The sequence below is a fragment of the Lissotriton helveticus genome, chromosome 11 (genome assembly GCF_964261635.1).
Source record: "Lissotriton helveticus chromosome 11, aLisHel1.1, whole genome shotgun sequence".
Taxonomy (NCBI): Eukaryota; Metazoa; Chordata; class Amphibia; order Caudata; family Salamandridae; genus Lissotriton; species Lissotriton helveticus.
In genome coordinates, this window is record NC_136072.1 from 1,045,383,090 (window position 1) to 1,045,401,105 (window position 18,016).

General features: G+C 43.0%; 1 protein-coding gene across 1 annotated transcript in view; it reads left to right on the top strand.

The window, feature by feature from the left end:
- The window catches only part of LOC144792472 (P2X purinoceptor 7-like), a 315,393-nt gene that overhangs the window by 40,329 nt on the left and 257,048 nt on the right, over positions 1-18,016 (top strand). Inside the window, exons 3-4 of the mRNA XM_078667501.1 lie at positions 8,149-8,220; positions 11,431-11,503. Of these exons, the coding sequence (XP_078523627.1) occupies positions 8,149-8,220; positions 11,431-11,503 (145 nt within the window). The remainder of the gene's footprint in view (positions 1-8,148; positions 8,221-11,430; positions 11,504-18,016) is intronic.

Sequence of the window (18,016 nt, forward strand, 5' to 3'; positions counted from 1 at the left end):
CCCTGAACCCTAAAAATACCCCTTTACCCAAAAACTAAAAACTGACCCTGAACCCTAAAAATAACCCTTTACCCAAAAACTGAAAACTGACCCTGAACCCTAAAAATACCCCTTTACCCAAAAACTGAAAACTGACCCTGAACCCTAAAAATACCCCTTGACCCAAAAACTGAAAACTGACCCTGAACCCTAAAAATACCCCTTTACCCAAAAACTGAAAACTGACCCTGAACCCTAAAAATACCCCTTTACCCAAAAACTGAAAACTGACCCTGAACCCTAAAAATACCCCTTTACCCAAAAACTGAAAACTGACCCTGAACCCTAAAAATACCCCTTTACCCAAAAACTAAAAACTGACCCTGAACCCTAAAAATACCCCTTTACCCAAAAACTGAAAACTGACCCTGAACCCTAAAAATACCCCTTTACCCAAAAACTGAAAACTGACCCTGAACCCTAAAAATACCCCTTTACCCAAAAACTAAAAACTGACCCTGAACCCTAAAAATACCCCTTTCATTTAACATAATTAGCAATTAATCAATTAAATAAAATTAATTACCAATTACATTTTAATTAATTAACAAACATTTTTTAATTAACAATTAATTAAATATTACTACCAATTATTAAATTAACATATTTAAATAATTATAATTAAATTACTTCCCACCCTATTCCCCTATAAACCCACAACCCGCTAGAGAAAATAAATTATTTTAATTGACATAATTAGCAATTAATCAATTAAATAAAATTAATTACCAATTAAATTTTAAATAATTAACATATATTATTTAATTACCAATTAATTAATTATTACTACCAATTAATAAATTTACATATTTAATTAATTATAATTAAATTACTTCCCACCCTATTCCCCTATAAACCCACAACCCGCTACAGAATTAAATTACACAATAATTAAAAAAATAATTAATTAAAAAAAATAATAAAATAAATTGACACTTTTCACACATATTATAACATAAACACACTATAAATAATTAAATATTATTTAAAAAACTATATTTTTTACTATCTAGATTATATACTTGGATATTTTCACTGTCTATATTATTTACAGTCGATATTACTTCACTTACCTTAAAAACGATATTTTGGCTGTCGATATTCTGTCTAGTCGATATTTTCTCCAAACGATATTTAAAACTCGATATTCTGTCCAGACGATATTTTGGAGTCGATATTATGTCTGTGCACCACAAGAGGGGAAAGGAAAATGATAAACAGAATAAAACCAATTACAACAATAAAACAATTACAGTGCAATTACAATTGGGAAACAAAAGCAAGGCCTACGGCCTACCACTGGCCACCAGGGATGAGGCGCAGGTGGTAGCCTGCGTGTGGAGGCAGGCCTCGAACTCTGATAGCAGCGGCAGCTGGGTCCCAGAACACGGGCACAAAGGTGGAGCTGTGCGGCGTGAGGAGCGACCTGCCTGTAAAAGGGTCTTGTGTTAGCTCCAGTCAAAGGAAGGAACGGCTGGAGTGGGACAAGAAACATCAGCTCTTTGGAGCAAAGCTTCGTGTCTTTTGATGATATTCTGTGCTCAAGAACTAAGCAAGAAATGCATTGCCAATAATTCCCAGACTCTCACTTTATTTGGGAACAGCACGTGGATATTGTGGTCTGAAACCCATGACAATTGTAGGAAACGTGTTTCCACAAACACCGCACATTTTGAAACCCATCACTATGTTCAGAGAAGTTTTCTAGGGATTCAATTTTATTACGGAAGTGCCTTTGAACATTTATACTTGCGAACTAGAACGAATTTAAAGTGATTTCGGAACAGTTGTTTCTCCGTGATTTGGATCTGTTTTTACATGTGGTTAACAAATAGGATCTTTGAAGCTCAAGATGTCTATAATGTCTACAATGTGCCTATTGTGTTGACAATTTAAAGAGAATAATTACTACAATCAGCAAGGTAACACACAAGACTGATTAATGTTGTATATTTCAGTTCACAGAAGTCCTAACCAGAAATTCCTATTATACACGTTAAAAGTGTCACTACAGTTAAAAAAATAAAAGATTACAAATAATTATTGTTATGTTAAAATTGATACAAGGACAGGCTACTGAAAACTTAGGCCAGTCAACTCTTATCTATGTTTTTAGCTTACAGAAATATATGATGTTCCACTTCACAAAAGTGTAAAAGATAAAGTGATATGAGGTATATCATTGTCTATATTAATAAACTATGCATGTTCGGTAATAATGTAACAGGGTACAATATTTCCATCCAGGGGGTTTGGTGGCATTGGAAAACAACAAGGCCGAAATCCAAGTTCTGTAAATCTCGTTAGAACTCGCAAAATGGCAATATCCGATCATAAAACACATTGCCTTTTATGTACTTTTTAGATTAAGTGTTTTTTTTGGGTAATGATCTGAAAGCTGTTTTCTTCAAATTGCGGCTCAAAATATGCACTGATTACTATTAGATGGTTTAGGTTTACATTTCATGAATAAATTACTGACAAAACATTGTGGTTCTGTGGCTGCAGCTTTCCCCACATAATTATGGATTTACTGCATTTGCCAAATAATTTGCTGCATAAATAACAAAATTTGCAAATTTCGCCCCAAAAAAATTCTAGTTAAAATAGATAAGAATAATACTGCCAGAGAATGTGCCATATAATTTGCATTCTTTTGTCCCGTTCATTGAGAAAATCTTACAGCATAATTCGGTCCTCCATGCTGTTTAACTTATTTCCGAGACAGTGTTTACGCTCTGTGGAGCAATGTGGCAGCTGTCATTATGATGATGATGATGAAATCCTATTTCACAGGAAACCTTGAAATAGCTCCCACAATTTACGGTTCACTTTGAAATATGTGTTAGACCGCTGCATTTTGTGCAATAAAAGCACCCAAACTTGTTAAAACGAATATCTATCTATCTATCTATCTATCTATCTATCTATCTATCTATCTATCTATCTATCTATCTATCTATCTATCTATGTATCTATGTATCTATGTATCTAGATATCTATCTACCTATCTAGATATCTATCTACCTATCTAGATATCTATCTACCTATCTAGATATCTATCTATCTATCTAGATATCTATCTATCTAGATATCTATCTATCTATCTAGATATCTATCTATCTATCTATCTAGATATCTATATAGATATATGTACACACGCACACACACATATATATACATATATACACTGGAAATTGCCACATTGTAGTTCTAGTTAGGGCAGCGTTTTCATAGAAATCTGGTTTTTGTTCCGTTACTGACTTTGGTGCTGTTTGACGAATCTTCACAAAACCTTCCCCCCAAAAAGTATATTCACTTCTGCTTCTTCCTGCAATGTTTTGCTCGGACCCGTCAAGCAGTGCCAAGAAAAAGGGGGTCCAAAACATTGATTTCCCAAATTAATTCTCATAGGAAACTTCTGGTGCAAATGGAATGGATTCATACCAAATTTGGAACTTCACTCTGAAAGCGTACTTTTTGTCATTTAACATGGCATGTACTATGTAATATGTGAGGCCCTAAGCGTTGCAGAACAGGGAAACAAGTTACAGTTAGCTCAGTAAACTATAACTGGTTAATCTCAGATGTTTTTTGTTTTTACCTTATATCAACACCAAAATTATAAATTTACTTTAACCTTTGTTTTTTTAAGTGGGAATACACACACTCACACTCACACCTACAATTAGATACAGTTTAATTGTTTAATTCATGGGTACTAATAGTCTTGTCTATTTTAGGTAACCAGTAGGACCAAGTCCGTACTCAGCAAAACTGACGAGTCACAGCAGTGATCTCCTGTTTCTGTTTTCCCTCTCTTATCCAAGATCCCTTTCCCCAGGTCAGCTGTCATCTAGCATATTGCATTTGTGTTGAGATGGTATTGGTTGTTTATTTGGTGAGGTGTAGAAGCATACATCGCTTCTATTGAATCAGGTCTATAAGGTTAGTGCTTTCTGACACTACCTAAATTCTTTTTGGTTGATGAGATCAGCAGTTGTGCTTGGGTGGTCCTCGTCTCTTCTGCAGTTTTAATACTATTCGTGTGTGGACTGGAAAAGTTGTGTTGGGCAGAGCGTGCACCGTGGTAGTGCAATATAGTTCCTTCTACTTAATTATTTCTGCAGGCCTCTGCTGAACTCTTTTACCTCCAATGGCCATTGTTCATGGGCCTGGTTGTGAGAACAAGTAGGTATTTTGGTGCCTAGAAGGCTGTCTTTTTAGGTAGAAAGAGTTTTTTGAGCTACTTATATGGGAAGGGGGATGTTCTGGTGTGTTTCCTCTGTCGGTCACCTGGTTGCTGGTCCACCTATTTTTGGCCAGCTAGGTTTGTTTCAGCAATTTTGGCAATGTTTCTGCTTCTTGAGTGGTTCGCCTTTTTATGCCGAAATTGGGCCTTACTGGTTGGTGTGAGGGGTAGGGCTGTTGCATTTCTCCACTCTTATGCCAGACATGGCTTTGCTTGGGGTGTTTCAATCTTCCTGTTATCAGCATGAGTGGACACTGGATGGTGGTGCAAGATTTATTCAATCCACTGTGGCTGGGTTTTATTCTCAGCTTGGTCAAGCGGAGATGATTGCCTGCATGACATTGTTCTTGTGCCTTATCCCTCCACCTGGGGTCATTACTTTGCTATCAAGACAAGAGGTGAGGAATCTGCGGGTAGATGCACTCATTAGATGAGTAAGTTATTCACCTTCAGTAATATTGTTTCTTGCAGGTATTCTATCTACCTGCAGATTCTTCGTTGACCCACCTGCCTTCCCATTCTAAAGAGTGTTCTTTCATGTTCCAAGTTAGTTTTTGTTCTCAATTCCAGCCAATATCACCATCATCTAATTCTAAGAGTTTGGGAAAAAGGACAAGAACTGACATTATAGTACCAAGGAGGCCCAATATACCGCTCTGAGATGATAATGCATTGAATCTTTCAATAACCGTGTCAGACCTGTCTCTAATGTTCTTATTGCAGTCTAGTTGTGACATCACTTCTCAGCTGTAATTCACAGTTTTTAGCCATTAAGGTCAAATGTGTGTAAGCCTGGTTATTGCACGACTGGGATCCCTTACAAGAAAATCTGAATCTATCTGTGAAAGTGACTTGCATAAAACTGCTTAAACTATCCTCACAAAGGTAACTTTACACATGAGTAAATCTTCACATGTAAAGTTACTCTTCCACTCTTAAGTAACTTTACTACTTTTGGCTATTCATCATTTTCAATTGCACAGTTTGCCAAAAGTGTAGGCATACGTGATCCCATACTCTGAAATGGGTGGAGTCAGTAAAACATCAAATATGACCATAAAGTTACTACTAACAATGATTTTGTAACCATATTTGACATTCCGTGTGCTTGGTGCCTTGTGATAAAGTATAGGGAAAATAAGAAGGGTCGATCAAATTTTAAAAGCAAATTAATCTTTTCATTTGTTAAATTATAATGTTAAACAATTCTATGTACATATATCACATCTAGATAATTAAAAAAAATGGTTCTACACTAGTAACGTCATATTAAATACATGTTTGGGTAAATCAAAGTAAATTATAACTTTTCAACATTTTTTTAAATCAACCCAGGTGAAGTAAAATGTTTATATATTATGTACTAAATTAAAAATAAAATATTTATTTCTAATGTATATTTATTTTTATAACAGTAAAATAATGTTATATGTATTCATTTGAACATTGTTTTCTATGGGGTTTTATCTAAGGTCCCTTCCCCAATCATTTTCTACCGTAGGGTGTTGCAGGACCTGTGAGTGGCCATGAGTCTTGCTAAACTTACTCTAGGTTTCAGATGGAGCACATTTACAACTGTTTTGGGTCCTTTTTGGGTGTATTAACTTTAGAAGTGCAATTTTAGAATAGGAAGAGGCTTACCCTTTAGTGGGTGGTTGCACGTCCCTCTCTAAACCCATCCCTGTGCATCCCTTAACCCCTCCTTACTCCCTACCACCCTATCCCAAAAAATCCCCTCCCCTTTAACCCTAAAAACTACAATTTCTCAGCCACTCTCCCAGCCCCTCCCTCATTTACCAAGTAATTGTATACCTGTGTGTGTGGTAGATCGCCACAATTGGGCAGAGATCTTTGCACATAAAAGACAGGTTAGGCAGAGGTGGAGGCCACTACACTTAGGTTTGTGAATAGCATTTTGTAGTACATGCAGACCTTAAATAGGTCCCTATTTTGCAAACATGTATATGTTGCTACTGATGTGGTTGTTTTCACATGACAAATGCCACTTTTATTCTATGTAGCTGAAACTATTTTGGCTCTGTTGAATTATGTTATGAAGGAAGTAAGCTAGAAAAAGTTTCTTATGGAGTGATCACGTAATGCAAGGATTAAATTGACATATGCTATAGTTCAAACTGCTATTAAAAGTCACCTTGAGGGTCCATCCATACTAATATTATAAAGAGAGAGCCCAAACCTTTGAGGCGGGTAATCTCAGTAACCACAGCACCAATCACAACACCCAATAGAGCATTGGAAAGGGCAGTTGCAGCAGAAGGACATAGGCTATGCAGACGGCCACCATATATATATATTTTTTTGCAGAGTTTTATATAGCGCGAACTTGACTCGAACTGAATCAGGTATCAGAGCGCTTTACATAGCACCAGTTACATTACATGAGGACACGCATTCATTTTTGTTAGGCACGGGGAGATTAAGTGATTTGCCCAGAATCACAGGATGTTGGGCGTCGTTACCAAGACTCGAACCCAGATCCCCAGGTCCGAGGTCGAGCGCCTTAGCCGTTAGGCCAATTCCTCTCTACATTTAAAAGGTAAAAGAACCGTGCCAGCAAAGTAGTCCCTTGTGGGCGTGTCTGCGTTGTGCTGTGGGCGTGGGCTGGGGGCGTGACTAACACTGGGGGCGTGTGGTACAGCCATCACATCGTGGGCTGTGGCCTAGTGCTGGGAGCGTGACAAATGCTGGGGACGTGACAAACTCTGGGGGCGTGTGTCCGCCCTTTATGCCTTGTGAGTCGTACATACAAGCGCCAATTACGTTGCTGCGCAGTATCAAGGGGCACGCTGGGGGCGTGACACGCTGGGGGCGTGACACGCTGGGGGCGTGACACGCTGGGGGCGTGTGTCCGGCCTTCATGCCATGTGAACGCAATTGCGCTGCATCAAGGGGCACACTGGGGGCGTGAGAAATGCTCGGGGTGTGTGCTACGTTCCGCCCTTCATGCCATGTGGGTCGTACATTAATCAGAAGATCGTCTGCTGTGGCCGTGTGCTGGGGGCGTGACAAACGCGTTCACCTAGAGACCTGGTAAGTAACGTTACTGCAGCCTCTCCTGCGCGCTGTTACTGAACTCTCTCATTCAACGAAATTACACGCGCCTGCTACCATCAACCAGGGCTCTAGCCGGGCTCAGGCGGCGGATCAGTACACTAATTACACGCGCCTGATAACATCAACCAGGGCTGCAGCTGGGCCTCAAGCGGGGGAACACGCAAATGAGCGTGTCTGCGGGGACAATTACTGCAGCCTCTCCTACTCGCTGTCACTCATCTCTCTCATTAAACGGATTTACCCGCGGCTGATAACTCTCTCATTCAACGACATTACACGCGCCTGCTAGCATCAACCAGGGCTGTAGCCGGGCTCAGGCGGCGGATCACTACACCAATTACACGCGCCTGCTAACATCAACCAGGGCTGCAGCTGGGCCTTCTCCGTCCCTATTCTAATGAAACAAAATTTTTTGTCTACCGCGAGATTTTAAAATAAATTGCTATTGCCAAATACACACATTACACACATTCTATTTCATACCCGGACAACGTCAGGACGGGCTGCTTGTGACTTTATAAAGAAGATCAACCTTGTCCCTCTTTGTAGTTACGGTGTCATTGGTGACCTGCAGTATCCTTATAATGTTCATTAGGGGATTTATTTATCCAATATATTGTTATTGTGCCTGCATGGTATGTTCAGTTGGGGGGTTGGGTGGCATGCCAATGTTCCATTTACAATTAGCATATATACAATCTATTTTAATAGATTGTGCTGGCAGAGTAATAAGTGTTTTATCACCATTTCATTGCATTCTCATTTCTTGTGTTTCCTTGTAGGGTGTGGACTCCTTTTTTGTGATAACTAACATCTTAAGGACTGAAAAACAAGTCCAAGGTACCTGTGCTGAGGTAATTGAATGTTGTTCATGACTGCTCACTCCTGTACGGAGTGTTAATTATTTGCATCCCCAAACATTAAAGTAGGTATGCAAACCATTTTGTTTTGTAATGCTTTGGATACCAATTGGAGTCTGTGTGTGTTGATGAAAGACTATTCGTAGTCTATACGAGAATAACTAAGATACATATTGTATTCCTAAAGGAATAATGCACCATACACTAAGAAATTTAAGAAACAGTAGTTTACCAGATTGTGATTTCAAACTTAATTACTTAAATCAATTCCATAGCACTCAAAAGTTCAGAAATGTTCTAAATGCATCCAAAGAACCAAAGTGGATTAGATGCCTGAAAAGAAAATGTTTGCTAGGACTCCTAAGAATTGACACTTAAAACCTACGGTTGGGAGGTGCATAAACTTGTATGCTGACTTCATAGTGAAAGACACACACAAGGTATGGTGCAGTAATGTCTTCGAGTTTCACAAAAGTATATATGGCTGATCTATGAAAGGATGATTTAAATATATATCATATTCGGTCCTAGAAGTCGTTGTCAATGTTTCAACTCTGTTGCCATAGTCCTTAGGTCATCATCAGGACAGTGAAGTGTGATAAAGTGGCACAGTTGCATGTTTATGAAAAAAAATGCCAGGGTGCACAAGATTATTCATGGTTTTAGCGCCATAGGCTGGCAATAGATCAGCAAGAATTAGAGCTGTTGAAATATTGACCATTTCAATGATTACGGAAATTGAAAAATATCTTGGTTGGACCCCTTTTGGGTGTTTTTAAGGGTAAAGTTAATAAAACAATACTCCTAGTCATGGATGACATACCCATTATTTTGGGATTACAAAAAAAAACTTATCTGAATCAATTTCAGTTGTGATGTCAGCTTTCTGAAAATATACATAATCAGCGTGAGGATAGTATATAATAGTGCTTTTCAACTGCAGCACCACAATTGTGTCAGATTTTCAAGGTACCCACCAATAGTTCAAATGATGAGTATGGACATTTATTTGATGCAATTATCCTTAAAATATGGTATGGCGCAGGCATATGCGTGGCAGTTTTAGACGTCTAAAGTACATCACTCAGAAGAATTGCAAGGAAAGTTTCTCAACAAAAGGCAAAAGATGGCTGGTATTACCCTTGGTAGACACTTCAATGCCCTGTATATCTTAGCTAAATACTTATGGTAACCCTAAGGTATTTTGAAAGTGATACATTTACATATGAACATTGCCCCCGTTGCTTTGCTTCCAAAGTTCTATCATCCAGGTCGTTGGTGACAAATTATCATACTTAAATTGTTCATTATTTTATCATTGTACCACCGGGCAATTAGGCTCTAAAAAGGCAAAATGTAATGGCCTGATTACAAGTGAAGTGTTAAATTGTGGCCCTGCTGTGCATGAATTGCAATTATAGGTGGTGGGACGTACCAGGTGTGATAATGTTTGCAGCCTCTGGTACATTCCTGCAGGTGTAACCTGCTGAAATTTAACAGGGAAAATGCCCTCTATAGACCATGCCGATTTTAGTGCAGTAATCACAAAAATCCACGTTATTCCCCCAAAAGATGTCCTATGTCCAGTGCAGGCCCATTGTTGTTTTCCCCAATGTTAGCAGGAGCACGTTGCAGACAGCCCTCTGCTTTGCGCACATTACTATACAAACTTATTTTGCTTTATGCCACACTTTACTTTCACGCAGAACCTGCATTCTGATCTTTCCTGGGATTTAGTCTGAAAACTGTAGACCAGGTTGAACAACAAAGCCCCTTGTTATTTTGTCCAGGTCAGGCCCTAGCACCTAGACAAAACATGCAGATGCAGCTGTTGTTTGGGAACACGTACTTTTGCCATATAGGTAACACACATTAAAGAGGGATCTTCCCAGGGAAGAGATCGTGCCAGCACCTGAGGTATAGATCTTTCATCTGTATATGCGAAGGTACCGGTCCTGCTGCCAACTACCAGAGATCTTAAGATATATAATCACTTTGCTTCTATAGAAGGGGAGGGGGGGGGTTTAGGCTACCCTGTCTTATATAATGACAGCTCCATTTATGATTTATGGACTACTCGCTATGCTAACCATATTTGTGTTAGTCATTTTCATCCTTATTGTGGCACGTATACTGCCTACTAGAGCACGATAGCTAAAATAAACATTTTAAACTTTTCTCGTGTCTCTATCAGGTCTTATTGTGGAGTAGTACGAGTGTGCGAGGTAACGGGTGTGTCCTATAAACGCGATTCCTGAGAGGGTCGGGAGTGTTGTGTTCAGGGGTGTCTAATCACTTGTTCCTCTGTGAATAAGTAGGAGGGCAAGTGAGACACTGTAGCTAGATGATCTGGGGAACATGCCCACTAAGGTGATAGGATGACTCAGTCTCTGCCTACTAAGGTCTGTGATCCCAAGCATAGTTCTGAGCCTCCGCAGAATCCCTGCAACAAAGGTGAATAGGTGATAATTATCACACTTATAAATTCGCAACACCTCGGTGTCAAATTTTATCGGATGTGATAAACATCACATCCACCACGGGCCACTCTTAATGAGCCCTGAATTGTGCAATGAACAATAACATGTGGTTTAGATCAGCTTAGGTGAAGACCAGCATGCTTTGTTCAAAATAAACAATGACAAGAATTTCCAGCTGAAAATAATAAGGAATTTGTAAAACAGGATTTACTTCGCCCGATGCAGACTCCGTGCTGTTTACTGCACCCCCATTTGAAATTGACTGGCCTCCTAAAACTATGAAAACATACATTTATACAATGAAGTGTGAATGTAAGCCACAGATAAGAAGTGCACCACCAAAGGTGAAACTTACAGCTAAAGAGACATTTCATTTCAGTCAGCTTTTTGAGTATTTGTACACTATTATTAAAAGTGGGATTGAGAAGAAGATTGCTTTCATAACTGGGAAAGTTGGTAAGTTGTTTCCCCTCTTCATACAGGTGTCTTCAAGACGTATGTTTGTGGTGGTGCGTCTATAGTATACGTCTATAGTACAAGCATAGCTGGGGGCACACGAGCATAAAATAGTGGGCAGAGCCCTAAGGATACCATTTAAGATCTTTAGAAGAGTCCGGTAATAAACAGGTACCTATATCATAGGGCTTTGGCGAACTTTGAAGAGGCATATCTTCTTTCTGAATTACAGGATTTAAAATACTTTCTATAATTTTCTGCTTTTCAGTATCCAACTTCCAGAACAATGTGCTTCACGGATGAAATGTGCGAGAAAGGTCATGCAGCCCCGCAGAGTAATGGTATGTACTTATAGTTATGCATCTTTCAAATGCATGCACATTTTAGGGTTTGTGCCCTTTGATTTAATGCAGTCTTAGTTGCTGGCATTGACATTAGGACATGTCCACTTAGGTATGATGCATCTGTACATATAGTTGTCGTAACTTATATTATCTTAGTATAGTTTAAGAGCAGTGGAGCACAGTGCATGCCAGTAGAGGCTGTTTTGATGTTAACAATGAGGTTAGAAATTGGGGTTTCTTCATATGTTGTCAACAAGTGTGTTATGCCCTGGACAAGGGCACTAGGACCCTGGACAAGAGGGCAGAGGCCAAGGGACACCGGACACTGCTTCCGGTGCAAGGGAGGGGCAATGAGGGACAAGGGCATTCTAGGGAGGACCTCGGGCGAGAGGTCAGGGGATTGTATGGCTGTACAGATAAGCGAATAAAGCGTACCTCCGAATAGACATCGTGTCCTGCGTCTTTCATGCTAGAAAGAAACACGACATGTTGAAACAGAAACAAGGAGCTCATCACTAGAATCAGGTGAAGAATAGGAAGAGGAAGAAAAGACTGCACGACTCTATCTCATGTCGGATGTGACGACAGAATCAACTGATGAAGATGAAAAAGAAGAAAGAATATGCCTGGTAGACAAAAGCAAAATGAAAAAGACAGAGTCTGTGACCATAGGAGTAGGATCACATAAAACAAAGTTTGTCCTGGACAGCGGTGCAACATGCAATATCATGTGTGTATCGGAATACGAGAAGATGAAGATCAAGCAGACGTTGAGACAGTCCAGAGTTGAGGTTTTCACGTGGGGATCATGGAAACCAGTGACAAACATGGGGACATTTACAGAAGAACTGACATACAAAGACCAAAAGATCAAGGAGGACATTCATGTGCTGAAGGGCGACTTCCCGGCGCCATGCTTATTGAGCAGCATCACAGCTCAGATAATGGGTCTCATGGCCATGACATACAACATGTCAGAGAAAAGAAGCATCCTAAAAGAATACCCCAAGCTGCTGCAGGGACTAGGAAAACTAAAAGGGTTGCAAATAACGCTGCACATTGACGAAACAGTCAGGCCAATAGCACAACACCATCGAAGAGTGCCCATACACCTGCAGCCACAAGTGGAGGAAGAACTTGAAGCACTCCTCAGCCAAGACATCATAGAACCAGCGGAAGGACCAACACCATGGGTGTCACCAATCGTGGCCGTGCCAAAGAAGGACACGCCAAAGATAAGAATATGTGTCGATTTGAGGATACCAAACAAGGCTCTTGAACATGAGAGGCATCCCGGACCTCATCTCGATGATATGATCAGCTGCCTGACAGGCACAAGACATTTCTCGAAACTAGATTTGTGCAAGGGATACCACCAGCTAGAACTAGATCCTCAGTCGCGATACATCACAATGTTTTCTACACACCTAGGTCTCTTCAGGTACAAACGGTTGAGTTTCGGAATATTGTCCGATGCGGAAATATTTCAGGAAACCATAAGACAGATAATAAGACCAGTGAAAAACGGCTTAAACTACAGCGACGACATTCTAGTGTTTGGAAAATCCGACGAGGAACATGACAAAGCGTTGAGGGATGTATGCTCACACCTAGAGCAAGCAGGTCTAACACTAAATGAAGACAAATGTGAGCTATAACGGGACGAACTAGTATTCTTTGGCCACATCTTCTCCAAGAAAGGGATGCGGCCAGATCGCAACAAAGTCAGAACACTGGAAAAAGCGAACGAACCGAGCGATGTGGCAGAAGTAAGGTCATTCCTCGGTCTTGCAAGCTACTGTGCAAGATACATCCCAGATTTTGCCACTGTAAGTGCACCCCTTAGGGAGTTGACAAAGCAAGGAAAAAGTTTCTCATGGACCGAAGAATGCAGAAAAGCCTTCAAAGAAATCAGACATGCTGTGACAGCAGTAGATCACCTAGTGTATTTTGATCCGAGACTGTGCACTGAACTGACTGTAGATGGCAGCCCAGTGGGACTGGGAGCAATATTGGCACAACACCAACCAGGCAAAAATTCCCCAAGACACATAGTGGCATATGGGAGCAAAAGTTTATCAGACGTAGAAGAAGGATACTCCCAGCCAGAAAAGGAGAGCTTGGCGGTAGTATGGGCGTGTGAACACTACCACATGTTCATCTACGGAAAGCCGTTCACAATCATAACAGATCACCAAGCACTGATAACAATATACGGAAACCCAAACGCAAAGTTACCACCCAGGATAGAGAGGTGGGGGATAAGGCTGATGGATTATAACTTCTAAATAATACACAAGCCCGGAAAGGAACACAATCCAGCAGACTATGTATCAAGACACCCCCTACCACAAGTGTCCCAAGCAACAACCATGGTGGAAGAATATCTGAACTTTGCACTCAAACACAACACCCCGGCAACAATAACAATGAAAGAGCTGGAGGGGAGGAGCTACGCTACGAACCAAGATGGCAGCGTAAGCTCCCGGCTCCGCCGACCTCCGCCAGCAGCTCGATTATCCTGTCTTCAATCCTGACCTTACGCCTGATCTCCTTGTTTATGAAGGTCTACTGCTTCTAAAGGTGCAATCCCGAGATTTCTACCTCATCGGCTGACGAAGATACGCCATGTTTCCATTCTCGGCCTAACACCGTGTGGAAGCCGGGGCCTCGATTTCTGAACTACCCGGGTCAGAGTTGAACAACATCGGCCGTGAGACCTGGACTGAGCCCGGTCTCCCGAAGAGTGCCTGAATTGTTTTCTTTTTGTGAAGATCCTTTGAACGATCTACACCGGGGACACGCCAGCGTGTCACGCCGGCTGCTGTGGTGGGGGCCCGGTGCCCGGAGACCTTGCTGCCTTCCCGGGGTTGACGGGCTGGGGCCCTCTCTGACGGCGAAGGTGTGTTCTGTAAGACGAGGAGCGCCCATTATTTGATACCAGATTTGCGTGGCCTGCGACTCCGGAGTAGCCGGCCTCCAGGGTTCAAGTTGCTCTGTCGCCTACTGAGAGGGGATGGAGCGGACCGAAGGCACGCCATCGCTGCAGGCCGTTGTGGCCGCAATTGGGGCGCTCCATTCGCACACAGTCGCTGTGTTCCGGACACTGATGGTGAAAGTGGATGGTATCCTGGAACCGGAGGACGACACCTCGTTTAGTTTCCAGCTAGAGGTGGTACCAGCGGTGCATTGCCCATCAGAGGTCGAGGTCCCCGTTCATAACCCGGAATTCATGAACCTTGACGGTCCCCTGTTACCGACGAGCCAGCCCGTGCTTCTTGCTAGCGTCTTTTGCCTGACCCTGCGGCCGCCCAACGCATCTATAGACGGTTTTCCATGTCGCTACGAGTTCCTTGGTGATGGTTCCGGATACTCGCTGTTTTGGACACCTTTCCTCGTTCGAGCCGTGAACTTTTATCCTGTATTCGATCCTCCTGTGCTGTCAAGAACTTTTATGGACGCTTTGCCTTTACCATCAAAATGGCGGCTCGAGTGGTACAGACTTTTCTGATGGACCGTACTGGCCAGGGCTGAACTTTATCGATGGGGTCCGATATAATAGCTTTTGGCAGGGCCCTCATCAAAGCCGGAGCCACTGCAAATGTCCGCACTTCCAAAAGCAGTGTGGACAGAACTGGCAGCTGATTTCTATGGACCCTTGGAGACGGGTCACTACCTATTGGTAATAATAGACGAATTCTCGAGATTCCCCATAGTGAGACAAGTGGCATCAACATCAGCAAGCGCAACTTTGCCAGTCCTGGATGACATATTCGCAGCGTGGAGCTCACCACAGACACTGAAAACAGATAATGGCCCACCATTCCCTGGTGAAGAGTTCAAAGGGTTCATGGAGTACCTTGGGATCCACCATCGACGAATAACGCCCCTGTGGCCACAAGCAAACGGGATGGGCGAACGATTCATGGGGATGATCAAAAAGGCAGTACAGAGGGTCAAACTAACACAGATCTCAATTGGACAAGCACTGTGCCAGGTACTGAGAGACTATTGAAACACCCCTCACAGCTCCACAGGAAAATGCCCTGCGGAATTGGTGTTGGGGCGATCAAGCAGAACGAGGTTGCCACAATTGAAAGAAGTGGAAAGGGTGGAACAAAAAGACATAGCTGAAAGAGACAAGGAGGCGTAAACAAAAATGAAGGAGTATGCTGATCGGAGGAGGCATGCGACGGACGCAAATGTGAAAGAAGGGGACACTGTGTTAGTCCGGCAAAGACAACTACGGAAGTCAGACAGTACTTTCTCAAGAGACCCGCTGACGGTGACAGAAGTGAAAGGGCCAATGATAATGGCGTCAGCAGGATAATACCACATCACCAGAAATGGCTCGCACTTTAGAGAACTGAAGACAAAGGTAGAAGAGCTGCCGAAACATGGACTGAATGAAGACGTCCAGGAGGAAGCAGCCCAAGAAGACCTAAGAGAACAAAGACCAAAAAGAGAATGCAAGAAGACCAAAAGACTGATTGAGGAGATATAAAGAGACGGAAACCTGTGGACACTCTCTCTCTCTCTCTCTCTCTCTCTCTCTTCTCTCTCTCTCTCTTCTCTCCCTCTTTTCTCTCTCTCTCTCTCTCTCTCTCTTCTCTCTCTCTCTCTCTCTCTCTCTCTCTCTCTCTATATATATATATATATATATATATATATCAATCTCCAACACATCTCTCCATGACCACAGGCAGCATAAAGGCAAAATGTTTCTTTTGCAACAAGGGGGGAAATGTCATGCTCTGGACAAGGGCACTAGGACCCTGGACAAGAGGGCAGAGGCCAAGGGACACCGGACACCGCTTCCGGTGCAAGGGAGGGGCAACGAGGGACAAGGGCATTCTAGGGAGGACCTCGGGCGAGAGGTCAGGGGATTGTATGGCTGTACAGATAAGCGAATAAAGCGTACCTCAGAATAGACATCGTGTCCTGCGTCCTTCATGCTAGAAAGAAACACGACAAAGTGTGATTCCAGGTAGGTGTGTGAATGATGAATGAGGTGTTTCTGGAAGAAAGAGACTTTTAGATCCTTTCTGTGGTGGAGCAGAGACGGGTCAAGAATTGAGATCTGAGGCAGGGTACAATTCCCGATTCAGGGTGTGCAATCTGAGTTCTGTTTTTTGGTCTTCTCCTTTTCACATCCTTTAGATTCCAGGCTTACGATGTTAAGGCTTTGTGTGTTGTTTTGATCACCATAGTAGTTGATTTTCTTTTTAATACCAGAAAGGGGGGTTGTTGGAGGTTGCTGCCTAGTTGATGACGAAATGAGTTTAAAATGCCAACTCGCCAAACATCATGCACCTACACAGCTACCAGTACACACTGACAGCCCCAATCAAATAGCCACCGAGCCATGTTTATAAACCCACAAAGTTTATATTCCATCATTAAATGCTGCCACACCCATGAAGCCAAGATGGCGGATGCACTCTTGAAATGCTCTGCGCACCTACCCCGTAAAGGGTTTTTATCCACCATGAATCCTGACCAAACCTGGCTGGCCCATCCACCTTCTGCTGGTGTTTCCCACCGGCATGTCTTTTTCCTGAACTGATTGCCCCTGCAGATCCTGGGGTGAAACGCGACTGGAGCCTACAACAGTATGGAGGCGGGCTGCTTGGAGCTGCAGCCACGGTGCCTGGCAGTGCTGGGGTGAACTGGCAGTGGCAGATGGCACTGACTGCCCCCTGCTGGCCTGAAAACACACCTGTCACAACAATTGCTTTGATCACTGACTGGGCCGGCGGGATTGATACCCGCCTCCAGCCGGGTTGACTCCATTGTTGGGACCGCCCTGCCTGGAGGATACTTTTGCAACACCAGCAAGGCCCCCCGAGGGAGCGAACTGTTGACGAATGAAACCGGCACTATCAGGTGAGCCAGGAACAATGGTGCTGCCACTCCTGCACGCCCTCTCCCGGATGTGGTCCTGACTGAGAGCCCGGAGGTCGTGTCAGGCCTATGCTCGGCTGTGAAGTGAGAGGTGAACGTCGATGCGCTGAGCCCGCACACCTTGCCCGGCCCTTCTCCTGCATCTCTCCCCGCACCTATAGCTGTGAAATCCTATTTGGAAGACACTGGATGCCGTCTCTGGCCCTCGGTGGGCCACTGCCGGAGATAAGCACGCAGGCAGGGGTGGAATCGGACCCAGGGCCCTAACTCCAGCTGTAGTGTGATATAGCTGCCTAGCGAGGCATCTGCTGGCAACACATAGGTGCAAAGACCAACCTCAGATTACCTGGGAGGGAACTGAATGCCGCATGGCCAGACCGTCACTACCGAGTGAGCTGGGAGGACCGGTGTTGCTGCTCTCTCGCCTGTGCACCCCTCCCCACTGAACACGGTCCCAGCTGTGAGCCTGGGGGCCATTTCGGGCCTAGGCCGGACCACGTGAGGGATGGTAGAAGGCACTGTGCTGAGCCTCTGCACCTGGCCAGACCCCCACCCCAGCACTTTCCCTGCCATTCCAGTTAAGGCACCATACATACATACAGGCCC